Source organism: Amphiura filiformis, chromosome 6, assembly GCF_039555335.1.
Source record: "Amphiura filiformis chromosome 6, Afil_fr2py, whole genome shotgun sequence".
Classification (NCBI taxonomy): Eukaryota; Metazoa; Echinodermata; class Ophiuroidea; order Amphilepidida; family Amphiuridae; genus Amphiura; species Amphiura filiformis.
The window spans coordinates 20,340,165-20,360,913 of record NC_092633.1 but is presented as its reverse complement, the minus strand read 5'-3'; the positions used below and the strand labels follow the sequence as shown (position 1 = coordinate 20,360,913).

At 36.2% G+C, this 20,749-nt stretch overlaps 1 protein-coding gene across 2 annotated transcripts; it reads right to left on the bottom strand.

Annotated features, from left to right (window-relative positions):
• Positions 1-218: 218 nt before the first annotated feature.
• Positions 219-19,825, bottom strand: LOC140155131 (nucleosome assembly protein 1-like 1). 2 transcript variants are annotated; one of them, XM_072177844.1, is made up of 14 exons: positions 19,746-19,825; positions 17,675-17,702; positions 16,514-16,626; positions 15,606-15,705; positions 13,164-13,305; positions 12,014-12,115; positions 10,848-10,899; positions 9,954-10,096; positions 9,566-9,705; positions 8,747-8,915; positions 8,130-8,246; positions 6,435-6,458; positions 5,432-5,497; positions 219-4,686 (listed from the first exon to the last, which is right to left on the bottom strand). In XM_072177844.1, exons 2-14 carry the CDS (start codon positions 17,695-17,697, stop codon positions 4,657-4,659), a joined length of 1,221 nt encoding a protein of 406 aa, XP_072033945.1. In that variant the 5' UTR covers positions 17,698-17,702; positions 19,746-19,825; the 3' UTR covers positions 219-4,656. The 2 variants fall into 2 exon arrangements, with proteins under 2 accessions (XP_072033945.1, XP_072033946.1); XM_072177845.1 differs by having other exon boundaries at positions 12,029-12,115.
• Between the last annotated feature and the right edge of the window lie 924 nt (positions 19,826-20,749).

The window sequence follows — 20,749 nt, the reverse complement described above, 5'->3', positions numbered from 1 at the left end:
CATGTATCCTCTGGATCCTCGCATTTCTTAAATATACACTACTTTATGATGCAAGCTGTTCAAAATCTCACTAGGTCGTATCTTGAGATACCATTTATTAAAGCTGCATGTTGTGCAAATTTAAACATTAATATAGAATCCCTTGAATGTATGCTACTTAGCGCTGTTGCCGTATTAATGAGACAAGTGGTTCACAAAATTCAAATACAGACAGTTACTTGAACCTGTTTATAGATTTTATTGTGTAGGCCACATGGAACAAAATAAAAGCAATGGGTTTATAAACAATTTGTAGATACAAACAATTGTGTACATACAATATACATGGTATTTTCAATGCAAGATACAATTCATGATAGATGTTGCCTCCATACCAAAGGCTGAAGAAACAGTTGCAAATGCAGCTGACAAGACAGACAGCAGGACATGTATCCACTACTAGCCTAGAACCCTAATCTAAATTATGGAAATCATCATCTTTTCTATACACTTCATATGGAACAGAGTTATGATAATACATTCACACCCTTGTTAAATTTGTATTACTTTTAGACATGTTTTGGGGTTTATTCCACATTTCAGCATGAAATGCATAATCATATTATTAAAGCACCTGTTCCTCATAATTTTTGACGACTTATTTCATAAAAGCACATAACTGAAACATCATGAAGCTGATAATGCTTCTATCATTTCGTAGAAGTTATAGCATACCGGACAATTTTTTGACCAAATGAGCAAGTTGCAGTTCATAATCCACAAATATTCTTTATTCTCTCCAAATATTTGAGACAAAAATGCAATTAGTTTATGAGATACAGCACTAATTAGTATGTTTTTTTACACACTACCTCATTTTGTGTTCTGGCATACCGGCATATCATGATGCCATAGGCCACCATGTAACTGCAGTTGCCTATTGCTCTGATAGAACTGTAGAATTTTGTTTTTGTTTGATGATTAAATCTTGCAATTTGTTGTAGTTGCAAGCTTATAACAAACAAATATTTATTTATGTTCTTTAAAAACAATGAAAGTAACATTCGATTTTAGTACTCTCCATTGAGTCTTCAAAAACTGAACATTTTTCAAATGCAATTTTATTAAAATGCCGTTTTTTGTGATATGTTGGTATGCTAGAACAGCAACAATTTTAAAAGGAAAAAAAAGTTTGGCGTTCAGAGGAAGATTTTGAAATATGCTACTAACATACATACACCATAGTAGTATGATAGTGCTACATAATACAAACAGTAATAACCTCTTCCTTATTGACAATGGCTTCATCAAGGTGACTAACAAAGATTGGCTTCAAATAAGATTTGTGACAGACAAAATCCAATTACAATTGCACATTCAATTCACTGGTCAAATCTAATTCCACCTTCTCAAATCGAACCTTTTTATCCAAGGTTACAGAATGTTATTTTAAGAATTTCCTAAGATAACAGCAACTCCTAATATTCTTGGTTGAAAAAAACCACTTAAAATTTGAAATTGAGAACAAGTCAGACCTCTTTGCTACCATAAATATTATTTTCACTCACCAGTACTCAAGGTAGCATAGGTTTAAATTGCCATTTTACAATTTTCCACTGCGTATAAATCTACATCATATTCAAAACTTTGGCATGTTACCTATCAATCTCTTGGTTTTATAAGAGTTACCAAGTTATGCAAAATCTGAACTAGTAAAACATGCCAGACATATTGAGGTACTCAGTACTTTGGATAGAATCAATCACTACTTGGTGAACAATTGTTCAAAAAGCTCAATACATTGTACTACCATTCCAATTTCAAAGTAAAATTAGATATTTAAAAACATTTCTATTTTGCAGCAGATGTCCATCATTTACAATCATACAATAGAGCAGTAGAATTCTTGCTTAAAGACATTCAACAATCTGCCTTTAAAATCCATAAATCTTATTTTGTTTTCTGCCGACCTACCTCCTCTGAGAATGAGATCTATTTTTGTTTTATCTGAAATGTTATCAATTTATTATTCTAAGAAAGGTTGATATTAAAAAGAAATATCTTTGGAATACACTCCAGGAGGTTGCAGTTATTGAACTGATCGTAAATCCAATAGAGCACTTTGATGGGTTTTCCATTTGCAGTACTTACAACCCCTATGGCAGACATGACCATCATCTTCCACACAGGGTGTGTGGATTTCAAATGCGATTACCTGAATGTGCGATTCAATTTGAAATCCACACACCCTGATTAAGGTCATGTGACAAATATGTATCCTAATTTTGCCCAAAACAGACTGTATCCAAACTGTCATGCTTCTAGATCTGACACAAAGTTATTGTCACCCTGTAAATTTTAAGTTTGAGCACTTCTTATCCCTAAAATTGAACCTAATTTAGGTTTCTAGTATGAAAGACTGAAAGTCCCTCTTAAGCCCTATATCAATGTCACAAGTTTGAAGGCACCACTCTGTGGTTGACAAATTAATTTACATAAAATTTGCTGAAAATTGATTGTTTTTGAGAATATCACACACTATAATATAAATCTAGCAAAAACAAAATTCTGTTCTACATTTATGGGCCTGACCGACCAAATTTTTTATAAATTTGACCAACACTTTTCCCCTGTACAAATGAATACCGACCAAAATACTTTTTTTACATATCTGATAAATAATGAATTGCTATGGGAATGTACATATATATGGCTTATATGCATTACAAAAAAAACCAACCCGACTTCAACATGAGCCCTTAGAACATGGTACTTTTTTATCTCGTTGCAATACAGAAAACCTTTCAGGGTGCATCAAAAACCAGACAAAGTTGAATACATTTAACTCCAAAGAGGTAGAGGTTAAAGATTAAATTGAATAACATTTCAGGAAATTCATGTTGATTGCTTACTTGCATTTACTTTGGAAAGATGATTTTTGATACACCCTGAATCATAATGCCCATTCCTTTTATCTACATTACAAGAAAATATGATGCATTTTTGCTAATACATATTTCACTTGTTCTTTCAATCCACCAATATATTTGTAAACCAAAATTCATGGTGGGACCAAGTACAGGGGATGAATACAAGTATACAAAATCTGTACTTCTCTAAGATCTGAAGACATTCCTTTGCCATTTTAATGACATATATATGTTTTTGTTCTGTTATTGCAGTTTTCTTCATCTCGGATTTTTTGATCCTTGAACATACAATGTAATCATAATTCCTGGCCAGCTGTGACACGCCCACCAAAGGCTTTATCACCATGACAACCGTGTGATGTATTGTGGTATTTACGACAAAAATTTGTTCTACATCTCTGAAATGGGTTATCAAGTCAGCACCTTCACATTTTCATATAAAACATCATGAAATTTACATCCTTGGAAAAAAATACACATACACCGATAATAATTTTATCCTAATTTCAGAGGAACCAACATACAGGGGTATTCACATTATTGCTTTACAAACAGACTTAAGATAATGAAAAAAATTAATTATGTCATCATGGTTTTATCAATTTCAATGATGACTTGCACAACAAGAAATTCGACTCAAGTTTCTGGGACAAGTTTGGAAGGGTTAAAACCAATATAGCATAAATTTATGGGTGCCAAATTCAACAGGCTTTCATAAGTCTTTCAATTGTCCTTTATCAAATGCAGCAAAATTAGCTGCTAGTACTTGCATTATGGAAGATGCCCATTTGCTTTGCCGATAAAACCGTGATGAGATTTAAATGTATCCCAAATACATAGCGAGACATTCAAATGTAATACAAAAATAATTTGGCAAGGGTAATAAATAAAAATATCAAAACATGTTCTTAGAAGTCACTTACACATACAAATTCTGGTAAGATTTGCATATCTATCCACACAGGCATAAGAATACGTAATCTTTTGTTTAGTCTGTCTCGTCTCAAGTAACGCCATGTTGGATTTCGCAGTTGCAGATTTGAATCTGGCGCGAAAACCTAATCCTGCGAGGCGTATACTATACACGTGTGCGGAAGGGCGATTTGTCCGTACACTGGTAATACAACCACTTTAACACTGCTTTAAATCTGCCACTGCGAAATCCAAAATGGTATTACTCTCAACTTGAGACGAAACACACTATACCATGCATTTCTTCGGGTAGCTTCCTGTGTCAGCCAACATTTGGTCATATCTATACCTGCATAACCAAGCATTGTAATTCTATGGTGAAGCTTGTCCAGCAAATGTACAAAACTGTACAGAAGCATGTACCTCAACCAGTGTGACAAGATTCCCAACAAGTCAGCACACAAAACTTTACTTCTATCCTAGTGTCTTCCTTAAGTAACATGCATCGTATCTACCAGAATGGAATCTTTCACCCACACAAGTTTTCATTAACAAGGGTTCATAGTCTCAATCCTTGTCACATAAGTGTTGTAATCTATCTAAATATATAATTAGACTAATTAAATAAACATAATAAGAAATGCTGTGGACAAATTACAACTTTTGTGACAGGGAGAGAGAAGAAGGGTACAATTGAGTTTATGATGCCATAAGCCTGGTCTACACAATGGACTGCTAGCTGCGTCTTGCTGCTGCACATCTAGTTGGTTTGGGGTTAACAACGTCTTCAAGATGGACTATAAAATGATTATGGACACAAAAACATCTGGCCAGTCTATTGTTGTTTACATTCTTGTGGTTTTTCCTGCAAATTTGAGAAAAACAAAACAAAAATAAAATGGATTAGCATATACTTTTTCAAATGAATTTCAATACGTACACTAACTAGCCACCAACTTTGGTCAACTCAACAAAAGGAAATTATTGTGTTACCTTTAAAATGTGATAATGAGATGCTTTTAATTGAAAATGTTAATTAAAATTGTCGAGTAGACAAGTAGAATGGATGGGTGTGCCACAAATAGCTCAATTTGTAAAACAGTGAGATCACTGCATATTGGAGGGAAGAGGACAAATTATCTAATCAAGGTTGATTCAACATCTTCTTATTCCCTGGTAGTGTTCTGCACTTCAGTAAACTATACACAACTAGATTTCGCGGTTCTCGGGTCGGGCGGTTCTCGGGTTAGGCCTATTTCTAATTACCCAACACTCGTTACCCATATACCTGCCCTGACCTGAACTACTATGAAATGCGTCTCTCAATGATCAAGACCCAACTTGACCCAGCTTAATCAACTCTGTTTGTTTTGTACCTGTGATGTTTACTTCGGTAGTTCGGCCTACTCCGCGCACAATCCTGTTGATGCTCCGTGATAGCGCACCGCGAGCACGCGATGGTACACCACGCGAACGCGATAGCGCGCGGACGGACGGACACGCCATGATTGGTATTATGATATATGACGCAAAATTAATGTCCAAGAAGCTCTTTTTTATGGCTTGGAATTTACTATTATCTTTTTTGGTCTTGGGTATGGATAACTTACCCCCTTTGCAGGTTCAAAATCAGGATCATTCTCGTCTTCTTCATCTCCCTCTTCTCCTTCATTATCCTGAAAAATTAAATTTGGAAGAAATGTTACATCTGTCTATTTCAAACAGTAAAATCAAGTAACTCAAAACTGATGACAATAAAAACAGAAATGAAACCCATTACATGTGCATAAAATGGGCGCATGGTACAATGATAATGCCCTAAAAAAACTATCAAGTTACTATACTATAGGAAAGGTTACACTGGCCAAAGATTAAGATACGACTTTAATTAATGATGAGGCCGATTGTTGTCACACTGCCCAAGAATTCAAATGACACTTCCCAAGAATTCAGAGGATAACAGGAGTGGGCTGTTAAATGATATATAAGCTCTGTACATATCATCTATACTTTGATCAGCTCGTAATTGGCAGGAATTATTAGGATTTTACCACTACGCCGAAAAGTAGACACACGTTAAGAGTGACATAGTTGATCTGCCTGTTCTATATTTTATGTTAAAGAAAGTAGACAGAAGTATAGGACTTCAATTAATAATGACAAATAATGACAATTCTCCAAATAAGATATATTGATGTTAATCTACAATGTTATTTAGGTCTGCCGATTACGAGCTGATCAAAGTGTATGTCCTACACTGGGTTTCAGAAAAGAACAGCACTCCCTTGCTCAGATTGACGCGAGCGCCCTGTTAATGAGCGACATACGCGGAGCTTTGTGTTCACTTTTAGGATACCGATCTGCACCGACCAACAGTTTCATGCACAATCGGCCAATCAGATTATTGGTCTGTTGCTATGATTGTCAGACGATTGATTCAGCCAATCAGAACCCCACTTCCGTGTTTACGCTCTGCACACTCTCAAAATGTAAACAAGTGCCGTTCTTTTCTGACAAAAACTTAAGAATGACACCATATCCTCAATTCCTTGTGATTTCCTCTCCTGATTGCACAGATGAATACAAGTTAAAAAATCTCCAATTTACACTTACCTCTTCTTCACCTTCCTCTTCATACTGCAAAACAAAAGAAAACGAGTCAGAAATTTTACTTGGTATATTATCATTTTTCCTTCAAATCTGTAGCACAAAAACATTTGGTCAAATAAGATTTGAACTTAACACCAAACTTTAATTAAAGACAGATTCCTGTCTATAATATGAAACTGGGATCTTCAGTTTATAGTTTGATTTTCTACTGGGAGTGTAGAATGTGTAGATGCAACAGAGATACAAGGATCTCACAACACAAGTATGCTTGATAGTCCTGCTAACAGGCTGACATGTAGACAAAAGAGGTATTATAATTATTTTAAACTAGATGGACCGCGGTTCTCGGATGTCACACGTTTTCGGCGCATAGCGTCGACCGTGATGCTCTCCACCAAAGGGAGTGATGTGGAATTCACAAGTTGATACAAAGCTTCAAGCCTAAAAGATGAGACTGAATTTGACCTTAGATGACACCTGGATGACCCCAAAACAACTCCTGGGTGACCCCAAAATGACCACCCAAAAATTTGGCTCTAAATGTTGACTGTACCCACCAAGTTTCATGCCCATATAGTAATTATACTAATTTGACCTCAGATGACCCCTGGTGACCTTCCAAAAATGTGGCTCTAAATGTTAACTGTACCCACCAAGTTTCATGCCCATACGATAGTTTTTACTAATTTGACCTCAGATGACCCCTGGTGACCCCAAAATGACCTTCCAAAAAATTGGTTCTAAATGTTGACTGTACCCACCAAGTTTCATGCCCATACGAGTTTTTACTAATTTGACCTCAGATGACCCCTGGATGACCTCAGATGACCCCGAAATGACCTTCCAAAAATTTGGCTCTGAATATTGACTGTACCCACCAAATTTCATGCCCATACGACAGTTTTTACTAATTTGACCTCAGATGACCCCTGGATGACCCCAGATGACCCCAAAATGACCTTCCAAACATTTGGCTTTAAATGTTGACTGTACCTACCAAGTTTCATGGCCATATGACTATTTTTGCTAATATGACCTCAGATGACCCCTGCATGACCTCAGGAGACCTTGACCCACTAACCAATATAAACTTGTTCTGTCTGGGGTCAAGATGCACCCACCCACCAAGTTTGAGGAACGTGTGACCCCCAGTCTCCGAGAAAAGAGGTAAATAAGGGAAATGGGCCCTCTGACCTCAAATGACCTTATACCTCAGTATTTGACCTTGAACCTCACCCAAAAAAAAGTAGCCACAGTTTTTGACCATGACCCACCTATCCTGAAAATCTGAAGTCAATCCACCCATCCATGCCCGAGATATCGCATCCGGACAGAAGCATGGAAGCTCGGACATTGTAAAAACAGTATGCCTCATGGTGGAGGCATAACAAACTGCACGCTGAATTGATATCTTACTGCAATTCGGGCCTAATTGGCAAACTGGGGACACCTGTGTAGTACACAAAACATGCCTTGTTTCAACTTTCAGAGATGTTCCATATTTATTTGCACATGCCATGTAGTTCTGGTTGAATCATGTGATGAAACATCAGCACCTCATTAGCTGAATAAACTGTATAGCATCTCCTGACTGAATGCAACACGGTTTTCCTACATAGTATGGTAAACGCATATCATCAGTTGCTAAACACTACATACAAATTGTGTCATAACAAGTAATAATTATCTTAAGCTTACCTCATCATCTTCTATAGCTTCTCCTGTGAAGTAAAGAACAGCCCTTGGTACAACTCTCTCTCTAATGAAATGCCCTATCTCAAAATCTGCATTCAGTAATGTCTCTGTTTCTTCATCCTGTTCAAAAGAGAAGATAATCAGTTAACAACATGAACATCTTGCAGTTACCATTTGAAATGCATGCAGAGTAAACTATGCATTCATCACATTTGTGCAAGTGCAATATATTCACAAAAATTATCAAGTCCGATTCAGACATTTTCATTTGAACATTCCTTATCATAAAGCATTTACCACAAAAAGTCAATATCAAAACTACAAACAGACCAATGGAATTACTGATGTAATCTCCAAACCTTTGCTTGTAATAATAGAGCCTGTAGAAGTCATATTATTTTGAATTTTGTTAATTAAGCTTATCACTTTCATATTCAGGAAACATACTGAAGTAATCATTCTTGTAAAACAATCCACTCCACTCTACACACAACATTTATTATTGGTGACAATTTTTTCGATCTGGGAACATTAAAAAGTTTGACAAACTAGAAACACTACTATTTAAAGCACATGACCGGCCCCACTTGCAGGAAAAATGAAGTATTGAAACTACTTACAACTTCTACACCTTCTTCTGGCACCTTGGGTGGGCTGAAGAAATTAAAGAAGGAATCGTTCTGTACAGTCTTGGTAACCATCCGCGTCGTGCCACGTCCTTTGTGCTTCTGCTTCTTCTTGACTGTTTTCACTGTTACATTCTTGCCTTTCTTCCAGTCAATATTACACCTGAAATTAGAAAATAATAATTATTCACTCAATTACCCAGGTAATCAAGTACCAGGGTCTATATCCTAAGTCCGTCCACAAGGTACCTGTAGCTGGGACTTAATTTTAGGTACAGGTTACCCGAGGGTCATGATGCGGTCCCTGGCCACGAAACCCAATTACAAGAGGCCAGCTACCAGAGTTCAATTCCTGAGATCAATAAACAATAATATAAAGATCAAACAACAGCCGACATTGTTCACCCGAGTTTGTTGTTCACAAAATCATATTTTGCGTATGTATGCATTTTCATTACATATCATTGCTAGTTACACGCACCCTTTTGTGAGTGCAAATTTTACACTTCACTTGACCTGATTGGTGCAACACAGGTACCTGCCAATATATTACATGGGGCACCTGGGCCCACAATTACTCGATGAGCCACACACCTAGATTCTAATTAAAAGCTTGCATGTATTAAGTACAAAATTTGCCAGGAATCTAAACAATTTTGAGAGAAAATCAACTTAATTCTCACAATGTCAACTGAAACACTGCAATCTGATTTGCCTGTCGTTTCACTTCGTCATTTAAAGCAAGAAGTGTATAATATTTACAAATCACTTGCACCCTCCTTCTTGAATTCAACGAATTAAGTAAATACCTACCCTTCTGATTTGATTATTTCTGGTCCCTCAAAACTGAATGGATCGCCTTCATCTGGTTCTGACCTCATGACATAGTTCTTTGTCAACACGGAATTTGTAAAATATTCATTGGTTGTGAAGTGGAAATCTAACGTAAAGCCCTAAAGGAAGAAAAACAAAACACAATGGGTTGATATACCTTCCCAGTATAGTGCTTCATACATGGAATAAAGCAAAGCTTGTTACAAGTTAGCTGTTTTGCTATTTTCTACTACTGTGCAAAGTCTACATTTAATGAGAAGCTAATAGTAGGCCTACTTCATTGATAATAGGCTTTCTTACAAAAACCATCATCTGATCATTAATGTACAATTACAAATGGACCCATATCTCTGCAAGGATAGCTTACCATCTGTGCACCTTCATGGAACTTAACCGAGATATCTTCAAGATGTTGTAATATGGGTTCATCGTGCTCCTGTACCATCTCTGCTAGCATGTCAACATTCTTGAATATTGTCAACCAAAATTCTGGAATGCCATTAGGTGATTCTGTTGCAAGACAAAAGAAAGCAATCACATAGGATGTTATTACTAGACGAATCCCAAAGGTACTACCAGTTTTTTTTCAGTACTAACTTTTAATAGCCCTAATATTGGGGGAGGGAATATTCTTATCTTGCATGTTTTGCCCCCCCCACATGGAAACTTCGCACATGTATTATATCATTGTGAGACGGAATGACAGAAAATAAATTTGCACAGATCAAGAAACAAAAATCTACTCTGATCTAATTAATGCAAGAAACAGTATCTGGACATCCACGGTTTGGAATTTTGCACAATTATGTTATTTGAAAAACTATGTTTTTTGATATCTTTTGTGTTTTCTGATGTCCAACTGCACTTTTCAACAAAAAAAATCTTAGGTAAGCTTAAAATCAGCAGCAAACTGTATGTATGTCTCACTTCCAGGTTCAAATTCAATAATATGGTAATTGTTGATAGAATAGAATTGTTGATTTGAAGAAACTAAGTGAATCATAATTTTACATCAAAGTGACATACAAGAATAGGATGCAATTTTGTTCTATGTTTACCGATAAATCAGGACAACACACGGTGACATGGGTGTGACTATTTTGAATTTCAACCCAGAAATTGAATCAGAAGCCCTACTTGAACCGGAACTGTTTTTGAACTGTAAATAACCGGATGTGAGATGTATTTTTTTTTTTGCCTATTTTAAGCTTATCATTCTTTTTTTGCCTTCATAAAGCATGCGATCAACATAATACCTTACCTTCTTCCTTTTCTTTCTCTGCTTCTAATTTGGCTTTTTCTTTGAGTTCATTCTGAAATAACAAACAATATCTGGTTAATACTTGTTCATATATGTATTTTGATAGGTGTTAACAGCCTAATGGTGTTTGCAAAGAGTCCCTCCACAAGTTTTAGCAAGCCGTAACTAATGCGTCTGCTCACGCACTACAAAATCTATCCAAATCACCTCTTCTCCCAAATATCCCCATGCAAGATATACACCAATAGAACCCTCATGCGTTTATTAACAAAGGCATCATAGGTTTAGAATCTCAGCCAGAATTTGTGAATCGATTCTCAACATTTGTTTGAATCAAACTCATGTCTTGCAAAATTGCATTGCAAGAATCAAGATTCATTTTTGTTTACAATGTGTGCTGCAATTCTAACCCTGTGTCACCAAACATCACAGTATTAATATCAGGCAATCTTGTGTACTGTACACGTAACTAGTAGCAGAAGTGTAGTCAAATATAAAAGGATTCTCACGACTTGCAACTGTATTGTTAATATTCTATAACCACTTTACAGCCAAGATTCAGCGTAAATTCAGTTAAGTGGTCTCAGTCATTTCTTTCAACAAATCAGCTGTTAGTTACCCCACATGCAATTTACAAAATTGGAAAGTACTCCGTATTAAGTAAGATGTTGCAAAGGTAAAACAACATCTCACAAAGGCATGAGAAATCTTCACTATAGAGCAGAGAACCAGGAAGATTTGTAAAATAAAAAGCTGACATCTTCAGCTGCACCAACAAGGCAACATCTTGGTCAAATATCTTATCAACATTATGGGGATCAACCGTTCATCTGATTCCAGGTGTAAAATGTCTAGAAATTCCCAAATTTCATGCAAAAGTATGATGGTTTTATAACCAAGTTAAGGAAGTGCAGGTAGTTTATTTACAACAGAAGATTATTTGAACATGCAAAACATTGAGGCAAAGCAATAATTAATCTCCACCCATGTATGATGTTCACTTCATCCAAACCATTTCCCTGGCAACGGTCAATGCACAGGTTCATAGTTCTGATTTATGTGAACAGACTTTAGCACTGGTTGCCAAGCAACAAACATCACACTGGCAAATCACACATATGAGCCATGGAGATCGCCGGGAGATGCTCTAAATTAATATTACATACTGCAAGTGCATCTACTTTTTCTTCCTCTTCCTCGTCCTCGCTACTCACCCATTCACAGTCGGAGTCTGTAGGTTCTACTGTGCCTATCACCACGTCTCTTCTCTGCAACACACATAATAATGAAAAATATACCAAGATTAGTACAAATTTACGTCAAAAGTATGTCAAATTCACCTTTTAATGCTCACCTGATTCACTATTCGATTTAACCAACTGTGCCAACAACAGGCATGAGAGTGGCTTTTTTTGAAAATCTCCTGAAAAAGCACATAATGAATTCATGCTTAAAGGCCCAAAATGGGCTGGAAAAAAAAATGCATAAACTTGGACACCAAGAAAATTCTCATGCCTGCAACAAAATTCTTACCAGTCATTTCTTTGCAAAACATGTCTTAAATTGTACAGGTACAATTTTCTTTAAAGGTGCCTAACTATCTATGACCTTTTCCCAATGGCAAATATTCCTATAGGGGTTCTCAACTGAGTGCCACTTTCAAATATTAAGCACAAACCTTTCCCCTTTATGTTGGGGAAAGTGGAGAATCAAGCTTAAAATGTCAGAAGTGCTTTTTTCAACATTGACTGGGGGTGAGAGGTGGTGATTTACATTTAGTAATAGTATGCCAACATTATAGAATATTGACTGATAAATGTTCCAATTGCCGACTGTTTAAATCTCTAGTCTTCTGTAAATTAAGAATAGCAATACCCCGAAAACAATATCTATAGTGCAAGTGACTTCAGAAAACCAATTATCGGGATTTGGAAGACTTTTGATTTTGTGTTCAACATATTTGTATTATATTATAAATTATTATAATTATATTTATTTCCCTCCCCCCTCCCAAAAAATGATTGAAACAAGAATATGCTTTTACTGCATATATGTGCTGTGATCAAGCAAAATCAGGCGGAAGTCCGACATATTCAATTTTCAGTTTCTTATAGGATTATTTAATACAATTTGCAAAGCTACATTTTGCAGAAAACCCATTGAACTTGGACAACCAGTTCAAAAGACGTGAGCAGTTAAGATTTTCTAAAACAATAGGAAACAAAAGTACTTCCTTTGTTTGGCTATATCTTAAAATCAATATTTCCGACTTCCGACTGATTTATTTGATCACATCACATAGTTCACTTTACATACCTTATCATAGAGTCCTTCATATAACTTGGCATATTTACATTCTAGCTGGTGAACTTCTTCATAAAATTTGGCCTCTAATTTTGTGTGAGATACTTGATAATTCTTCAGAGCCTTGATACGCCTCTTCACAACCTTCGGTAAACTGAAATGAATAAAATTTGTACGAATTGGTTACCTAGTAATAGCATGGATGTCAATGGCTTATGAGCCATAACTGGTCATACACTTGGACATGGTCACTGTGTCAGAGGCCGTGTCCATCTCCTATGTTTAAAAAGTATATCATGAAAAATTGGAGAATCATTGCTTTGCTCAGGTCATCTTCATTTATTTCATTCAAAATCAAATCATTCATATATAAAATGGGGTTTTTGATATTGTAGACAAATCAAATCTTTGAAATTTGGAAATAGCCAGTTCTAGTACTGGTAAATACATGTAGTGTAAGCTTTGAATTGACAGTATTTTTTTTTTTTTTTAATATGACTATTTTAAATTTTTCATGACATTAATCTTTGCAATGGTAATTAGCAAAAAGGACAGCCTTACACTGTACACATCTATATTATGTTTAAATAAAATTGCTATTATTAGTGCCAATTCCAATAAGGCTTTAACTGTGGTGTCTATTCAAAGCTCTAGTGCAGCATTACTCATCCAATAAAATAAACCAGGGCACTTCAATAATAATAAAGTGAATGCCACAAGCATTAACATATGTCTTTAAAGGTACACTGACCAAGGCACTTTAATAATATTAATCAAGTATGCCACAAGCACCAACATATCTTAAAAAGACCATTCAGAATTGGTCACATCATAAACATGTCATCAATCATTCATAGTTCGACCATCATTACAGATTTAGATGTCCCATAGATGCAGTACATATGATGCGTTAATAATTTAGGAGAAAAATCTATTCTAAGGCAAAGTCTAGAAATATTGAACTGACAAGTTGACCTGTCTCTAGGGTGATATCTAAAACCATTTCCTGCAGTTTATTACAGGTAACACAATAGCGAAGGTTACTTCATTTACTTGATTAAAAAGCCTCTAAATCACTCCATTGTTTATAACAGTCTACCGGATCTTTCATTTTTAACAATTTCTCCCAAATTTAAATTTCATTTGTCAACTCCCCCCCCCCTATCATTTACAAAACCTACTCGAATAAAAGTGAAAATATTCACGCTTCCATATATTTTCATGCCTTTTGAGCTCCAGGCAGCTACCACAATTTCATTTTGACAATGTGGAAATTATGTTTCTCGTAATTTGTGTATAGGCCAATATTATAATACGTGAAGCGTAAAATGTTTGAGTGCATGAAAAATCCCACAAAAATTACAAGTGCATGCATGAAAAATTTCACAAACATATAGCAATTAGCATTTGTCATTTTGAGAAATTTTCATGCACACAAATATATTTTCTTCATCTTTTAACTTCCAGACAGTTTTCAAGGAAATGTACAAATTCACAAAAATTTCATGTCAAAAAAACTTGTTCTCTCCAAAATGTGAAATTTCAATGCCACAAAAATATCATGTTTTACAGTCAGATTCAGACTGCAAATACAAAAACAAACAGTTAATTCGTCAGCCTACTACGCTAATTGCTAGAAGCTTCGAAAATTAATCACACAATTTCTTTCTGTCTTTAACGGTACACGCTTGCCATCTTTTCAGTTTCTGATTCGTGTTCAATGTTCATAAACAAGCCCATCAAACATTGGCACTATTCCAAAAAAAATTGATGCTCAATATTAAATTTCTAATTTGGTTAATACTCATGAATGCTGCAGTTCTATATATATATATTTCATACCATATCTTTTATTCACTGAACATTAGAATAAAAATGTGCAATTTGACAAACAATGTAATTTTTAAGACTTTCCATCTCGCCCTTTTAAATTGTCTCCCATTAAAGCCATAATGTACAATTCCCATCAAATTGTTATTCTTAATTCAAGATGCTGAAATAATATTAGTTACCAGTTACCACATATAAACTGTCAGGAAGTTTTTCTTTCCTCAAAAGTTATACTAGTGATAACTGTGTCAGGAAAGGTTTCTGTCCATTTAAGACTGAAATTATAAATGGTAAAGTAAAGAAACCCAAACTCCACTTAATGTTTGAATACAACATTAAATTAAGTCAAAATTGCTATCTTGACCTGATTAACACAACTATCAAATTTGACAGATTCCATTTCATAATATTGGAAATGTGTAAAACATCACAAATATGCCTTAAAAAACCCCAAAAGAACCAATTTCATGTTATAAAATATAAGAGCATGCGGCTTAAAAAACCCTGAATACAGCCCCTTCTTTCTGCCTTTTGTTTTGTTTTCTTTCAATATGACCTTGACCAATATAATTATAATGGGCCATTCCAATACGTATAAGTGTGTACACACATTGATGTAGTTACCTTTCTATGTATCCACTTCGTTGACCAACTAAGTTATCCAATCTGTCTTGTAGAGCTGCTAACATCTCAGGATCCTGCATTATTTGTGCCTTTAATTCCACTGAAACAAACAATTTTGGGGTGTTTTTGTTACGGTCAACTAGAAACTGCAAAAGGAAATTACTATGTCAAGAAAGTCCAGGATGCAAAACTCTTGATCTCTAGAGTATCACGCAAAATAATTAGAACGTCTCCAGTCCATTGTAAATTTAAAATTTGCCAATATAAATCTTTTAATTTCTTTGAAAAGCTTGCACCTGCTTACTCATTTTACAGCACTTTAGTACATGTATGTATTTTAAGCATCTTTGTTATCTTTAAAATATGGTGTGTTGTTGAAAGAATTGCTGCAGTTTCTTCCAGTGAGTGGTAGCACCAGGATCAATTTTGTTTTCCAGCGGAGGCGTATGGGAGGGATGAAATGTCGTCAAGGGAATTTGACAATTTCCCCAAAATCCTGAATTTGGTACTTCTTGATTAATTTTTTTGTGTGGTAGTGGCAAATCTGAACTTTTTTGGGGTAGGAGTGTGTGCGTGTGTGGGTACCACCGTCGTCCATCCTGTGACCAAATTGTATGTGTTATGCTTTTTGCATGGATTGCAATGTAGTTTAAACACTAAATCAGGCTCATTCATCCATCCACACATTGACACGGTCCATAATCAATTTCACCCAGTTATCTTTTCACGTGAAAGCCAGACTGCTGATTTATTGTTTTTCTTCTCCACTGACCCATCAGATCTTTATTATCATCTTAATTGGGTTGATATTTTTTTCACATCTTCATTCAATACTGTGGCTTATTTATTTATTTATTTATTTAAATCATTATTTATTTAAATCATATAATTGGTAATATGATACTTACAATGTGCTTTTTCATCTCCTGATTTGAGTGCTTCAATAGACACACCACCCTCTGGTTCTCCTTGTGGTCCTGGCTCCATGTTTACTACTACTTCTTCACTTTCCATTTTATCACTATATTTGTGGAAAACAATAAAAAATCAATCAATCAAATATCGGTGGGCACAGCATGAAAGCATACAATACCTGATATGATTTAAAATATTGGTACACCTATCATACCTGATATCTAGGATTTTTTTGCTAAATAAAGAAAATATTGACATCCAGGGACTGGAATTTGCAGCAGCGCATTAAATAGCTCTTCTCGAGCCTACAAGGAGTAAAAATCACTCTCCTATAAGGCTAATGAAAGTTGATTCCTTGTTTCCTGTTACCCTACTCCGGTCAAAAATAATTGACGACCAAAAATTTCATTATTTTGACTAAAATGTTAATTTCTAACAAACTTCAGCATACAAATAAATAATTATGGTTTTAAAATATCATAAATCTCTTTCTGCTGATTTTCAGGGATTTTCTTTGCAGTAGGAGCATGGTATATGGATAATAATGAATTAATAATGAATACTACTCAATTCTCTGTCCCGCACTTTTTGATCTGCTCTGATCTCATTCAGTAAAATAAATTGTGAAACTTCTGATAATAGTTGTACAATCACCTTCATGTGGTTGTAAACTACATCTGTAAACTACAAACTATGATTTATTACATGTATACATGGGTAGTTATTGGTTTACACCTGTAACTGATGAAATAATGAAATGGTATAAAATAATGAATAATGAAAAATTCATGAAAAAGTCATGAAAAATTATGTAACGGGAAACAAGGAATTGACTTTCATTGGCCTAATATAACATCAGATTGAGCAATTGCTCTCGCTCTTTGCGAAAGGCAGTCCATGGAGATCAATAATTTTTTCTTCTTACAATATGTATGTCTACAGGTTCAAGATTTCAGGTTGAGGTGCTATATTCCCTTGTCAGATGGGGGACCAATATCATATGCTGAAACTTACAGGACATAATTGTGACCATGTTTATTTCATGAAATGCAAATTTATATCATGTTATTAAGTAAATCTGAATACAAACCCCTCCCTTCTACAACTAAGCTGATACCACATTTGGTTCTGCTCATCACTTTTAATAAACTTACTTTGAAGCTCCTTGCTCTGCCATTGTTCCTACAGGTGCAATAAGAACAAAAAAATGATATAAGTAAACCCAAAATGGTACATGTAATGATGTTGTGCATAAAATGACATGAGAGTGCACAAATTGTTTGATTTTGATTTGCATGTCTTTCGATTGAGAGGTCTATAAGACATCCCAGGCCACCCGCCGCTGATAGATGATCCCAGGCCACCCGCCGATGGATAGGGTTATGCACAACTTCAGCTTTTTAGTCGTGACTAGTTGACTAAATTGGGAGGCAGGCAATTGATACAATTTAAATCAATTCAAGCATCACTGTAGTGTTGATGCATAAATCAGGGTATATCGCAATGGCAACAAATAAATTTTTCAAACAAATCTGACTCATTTGATTTTTAATTATAATATTTTACAGATTTCCTTTTACAAATTAAGTTACCGTACCGCTAACAACAGTCAAGCGCAAATCCACACAATGCACATGAGTACTTGCAATTATGCTTCCGTCAATTGCAAGCCCGGCCACCAGGGACCCGGGCACTGTAGACAGAATACCCGGGACTGTCACCCTGAAATTACCAGGCAGTATGTCCCCGGTACCCGGGACTGTACCCGGGGCATAGCGGGGATTATTACAATTGCCAGGCTTTGGTAATCTCCCCCGCTACGTCCCCGCTGTGCCCGGGTCCCTGGTAGCCGGGCTTGCAATTGACTGAAGCATAACAGCCTTGAAGGCACGAGAGTTTAATCAACCTGGCTGACATGGGGCGGGGACAGTACCGGGGTTTCACCCACAATTTGTGCCCCGGTACCGGGACAATACCCGGGGCATAGCGGGATTATTACAATTGCCTTTGGTAATCTCCCCCGCTACGTCCCCGCTGTGCCCGGGTCCCTGGTAGCCGGGCTTGCAATTGACAGAAGCATTACTTCCAGCGCGTACTCACAATGCATGTGAGTAAGCGCCGAGTCGCTGACATGTCACATGAAAGGTGATTATCAGATGATTGGCGCATCAGTGGCCGCAAGCTAGCGTACTGCATAAATTTGCGTACTGTTTCACTTTTACACAATGACAAGTCACATCCTAATTCATCGAATTTCGGCAAGAATCTGAGAATCAATTCTCCCAAGATTCTTGTGAAGTTGTGAACTCGAACAGATTTGTGTGAATCCTAAATAATTGATTCTTGCAAACTTTTGTAGTTTTCTGTTACAGTTACACATTTAAGTTGATTTGCAAGAATCAAATGATTCCGACAAATTTATTCTGCAAGCTTTGCATGGCAAGAATGAAAATTGATTCTCACAATTTAAAAACCTTATAATTTGGAAATTCATACTAAAATCAGCGATCGTGAACATCTTTGAACAGTATTCTTTTCACGGGTTGTCGCCAGTTTTTAGATTAGCATGATTAGTGATGGAGCGGAGCCTGAGGAACACAAACTGGCTGGGACCGAGACAACATAAAACATGTGTAAAGGACATGATTATGATCCGATTGATCATCATGGACAAAACCAGGCATGCAGGCAATGCCGAATCCCACCCAGGGAATCCTATGCCATGAAATGAATTTGAATGATCCATGATCTCAATCAAACATGCAAACATTGCAAACCCACTTCATCATGTTTATGATTTTAATTGATGCATGTTTTAATATGATTTTAATTTGAAACTGAAAGCATGTTTATGATTTTATGACTTTAGTACAGCTTGTATGGAAAACAATGCAGTTTCGGTGATGTAATTCAATTTTGCAGTTCTTTTTATTCGTACGAATTCGTATGCATGCATTACTACCATGCATTTCAATGTTTCCATGTGTATCAAATCATCATGGAAATGAAATTGCGACATGCATGCATGGTCAATCATATCATCATGATCATCACCGGCACGGTCCTCGCGTGGAAAGGCGAAAATCAACACTGTTTATGGGCTCTTTGTACTCATTATCAAGTTGACAACCTCTCCGATTTGTGACAAAATAATAATTATACTTGCCATTTGAAATATGTAGGCTAAAAATAAGATTTAACATATACATATGAAAATTAACATACCTGTACCACGAAACACGTCAATTCAGATAGAATCGTAATGCAAGATGGCGCGTAACATACACGCTCTGTGATTGGTCACAATATGACGTCATGTAGAAATTGATCCAATTAAAAAACCCGGCCTTTAAATTTGGCGCGGAATATTTCCCGCAATTTCTGTAGCCATGCATGGTGACTGACATGAGCCTAATAGCTCCCAATGATTGCACCTGCAGAGAAGCTCTGGCATCATGGACAATGCGGGTGCGGGGCTGCTGCATGCTGTCAGCACAGCAGGCGCGTAGCAAGCGGGGGGACAGGGTGGACGAAGTCCATGGGCCCCGAGGGTTCAGGGGCCTCGAGCACAAAAACGAGAATTAAATAAGGGCTGATAAGGCAAAATAAAAAAATAAACATGTTTCACGTCCCCTCCCGCTTCCTTTTTTGAGGTTTCCTCAAATATATTTTTATTTTTTGAAATTCAGTTATAACTTTTCAAAAAATATGTCTAGGAAGTTGGAATGCTTTTTATAGCCTTGTTAAGATACAAGAAACATTTTAGGAAGGTTTTGTGATCATTGGAGGGGGTGTAACTCTCAGAACAACAAATAAAAAAGGGCCTCCTCCTTTTTGCAGGCATTATTATATACGCTAAAACAGCTCTAAGTATGGGTATTTACACCAATTTTGCGATAAAAAATAGAAAATAAAAAGCCCCCTCCTCCTCCTTTTTTTCGAAAACCCGGACGTGAAACATGTTTTATTTTTTACTTGGCCTAATGGAGAGCAGGGCCGGATTTTTATACCATTGGGCCAGATGGGCCCAGGTCCAGGGCCCCAAAATTGCCCTAGCCTATGCATCTTTCTTTTAACCCCAATAGGCTAACAACATGTTTTTGGTCAAAATAGGGCAAAATTGTAAAATTTTCCGCGCTTCGCGCGCATTCAAATAGCATAATTCATGTTGATCTAGGGCCAAAATAGTCTGTAGGCCTAATTGATAAGCCTATTAAACAAAATAGGCC

What these genes read in the sequence shown, in the direction of transcription:
- LOC140155131 (XM_072177844.1), bottom strand. Translation starts at nt 17,697, where the DNA reads ATGGCAGAGCAAGGAGCTTCAAA. An exon ending in ATGAAGGACTCTATGATAAG is followed by an intron (nt 12,116 to 13,163) that starts GTATGTAAAGTG and finishes TGTGTGTTGCAG; the next exon opens with AGAAGAGACGTGGTGATAGG. An exon ending in AAGCTATAGAAGATGATGAG is followed by an intron (nt 6,459 to 8,129) that starts GTAAGCTTAAGA and finishes TTTGTTTTGCAG; the next exon opens with TATGAAGAGGAAGGTGAAGA.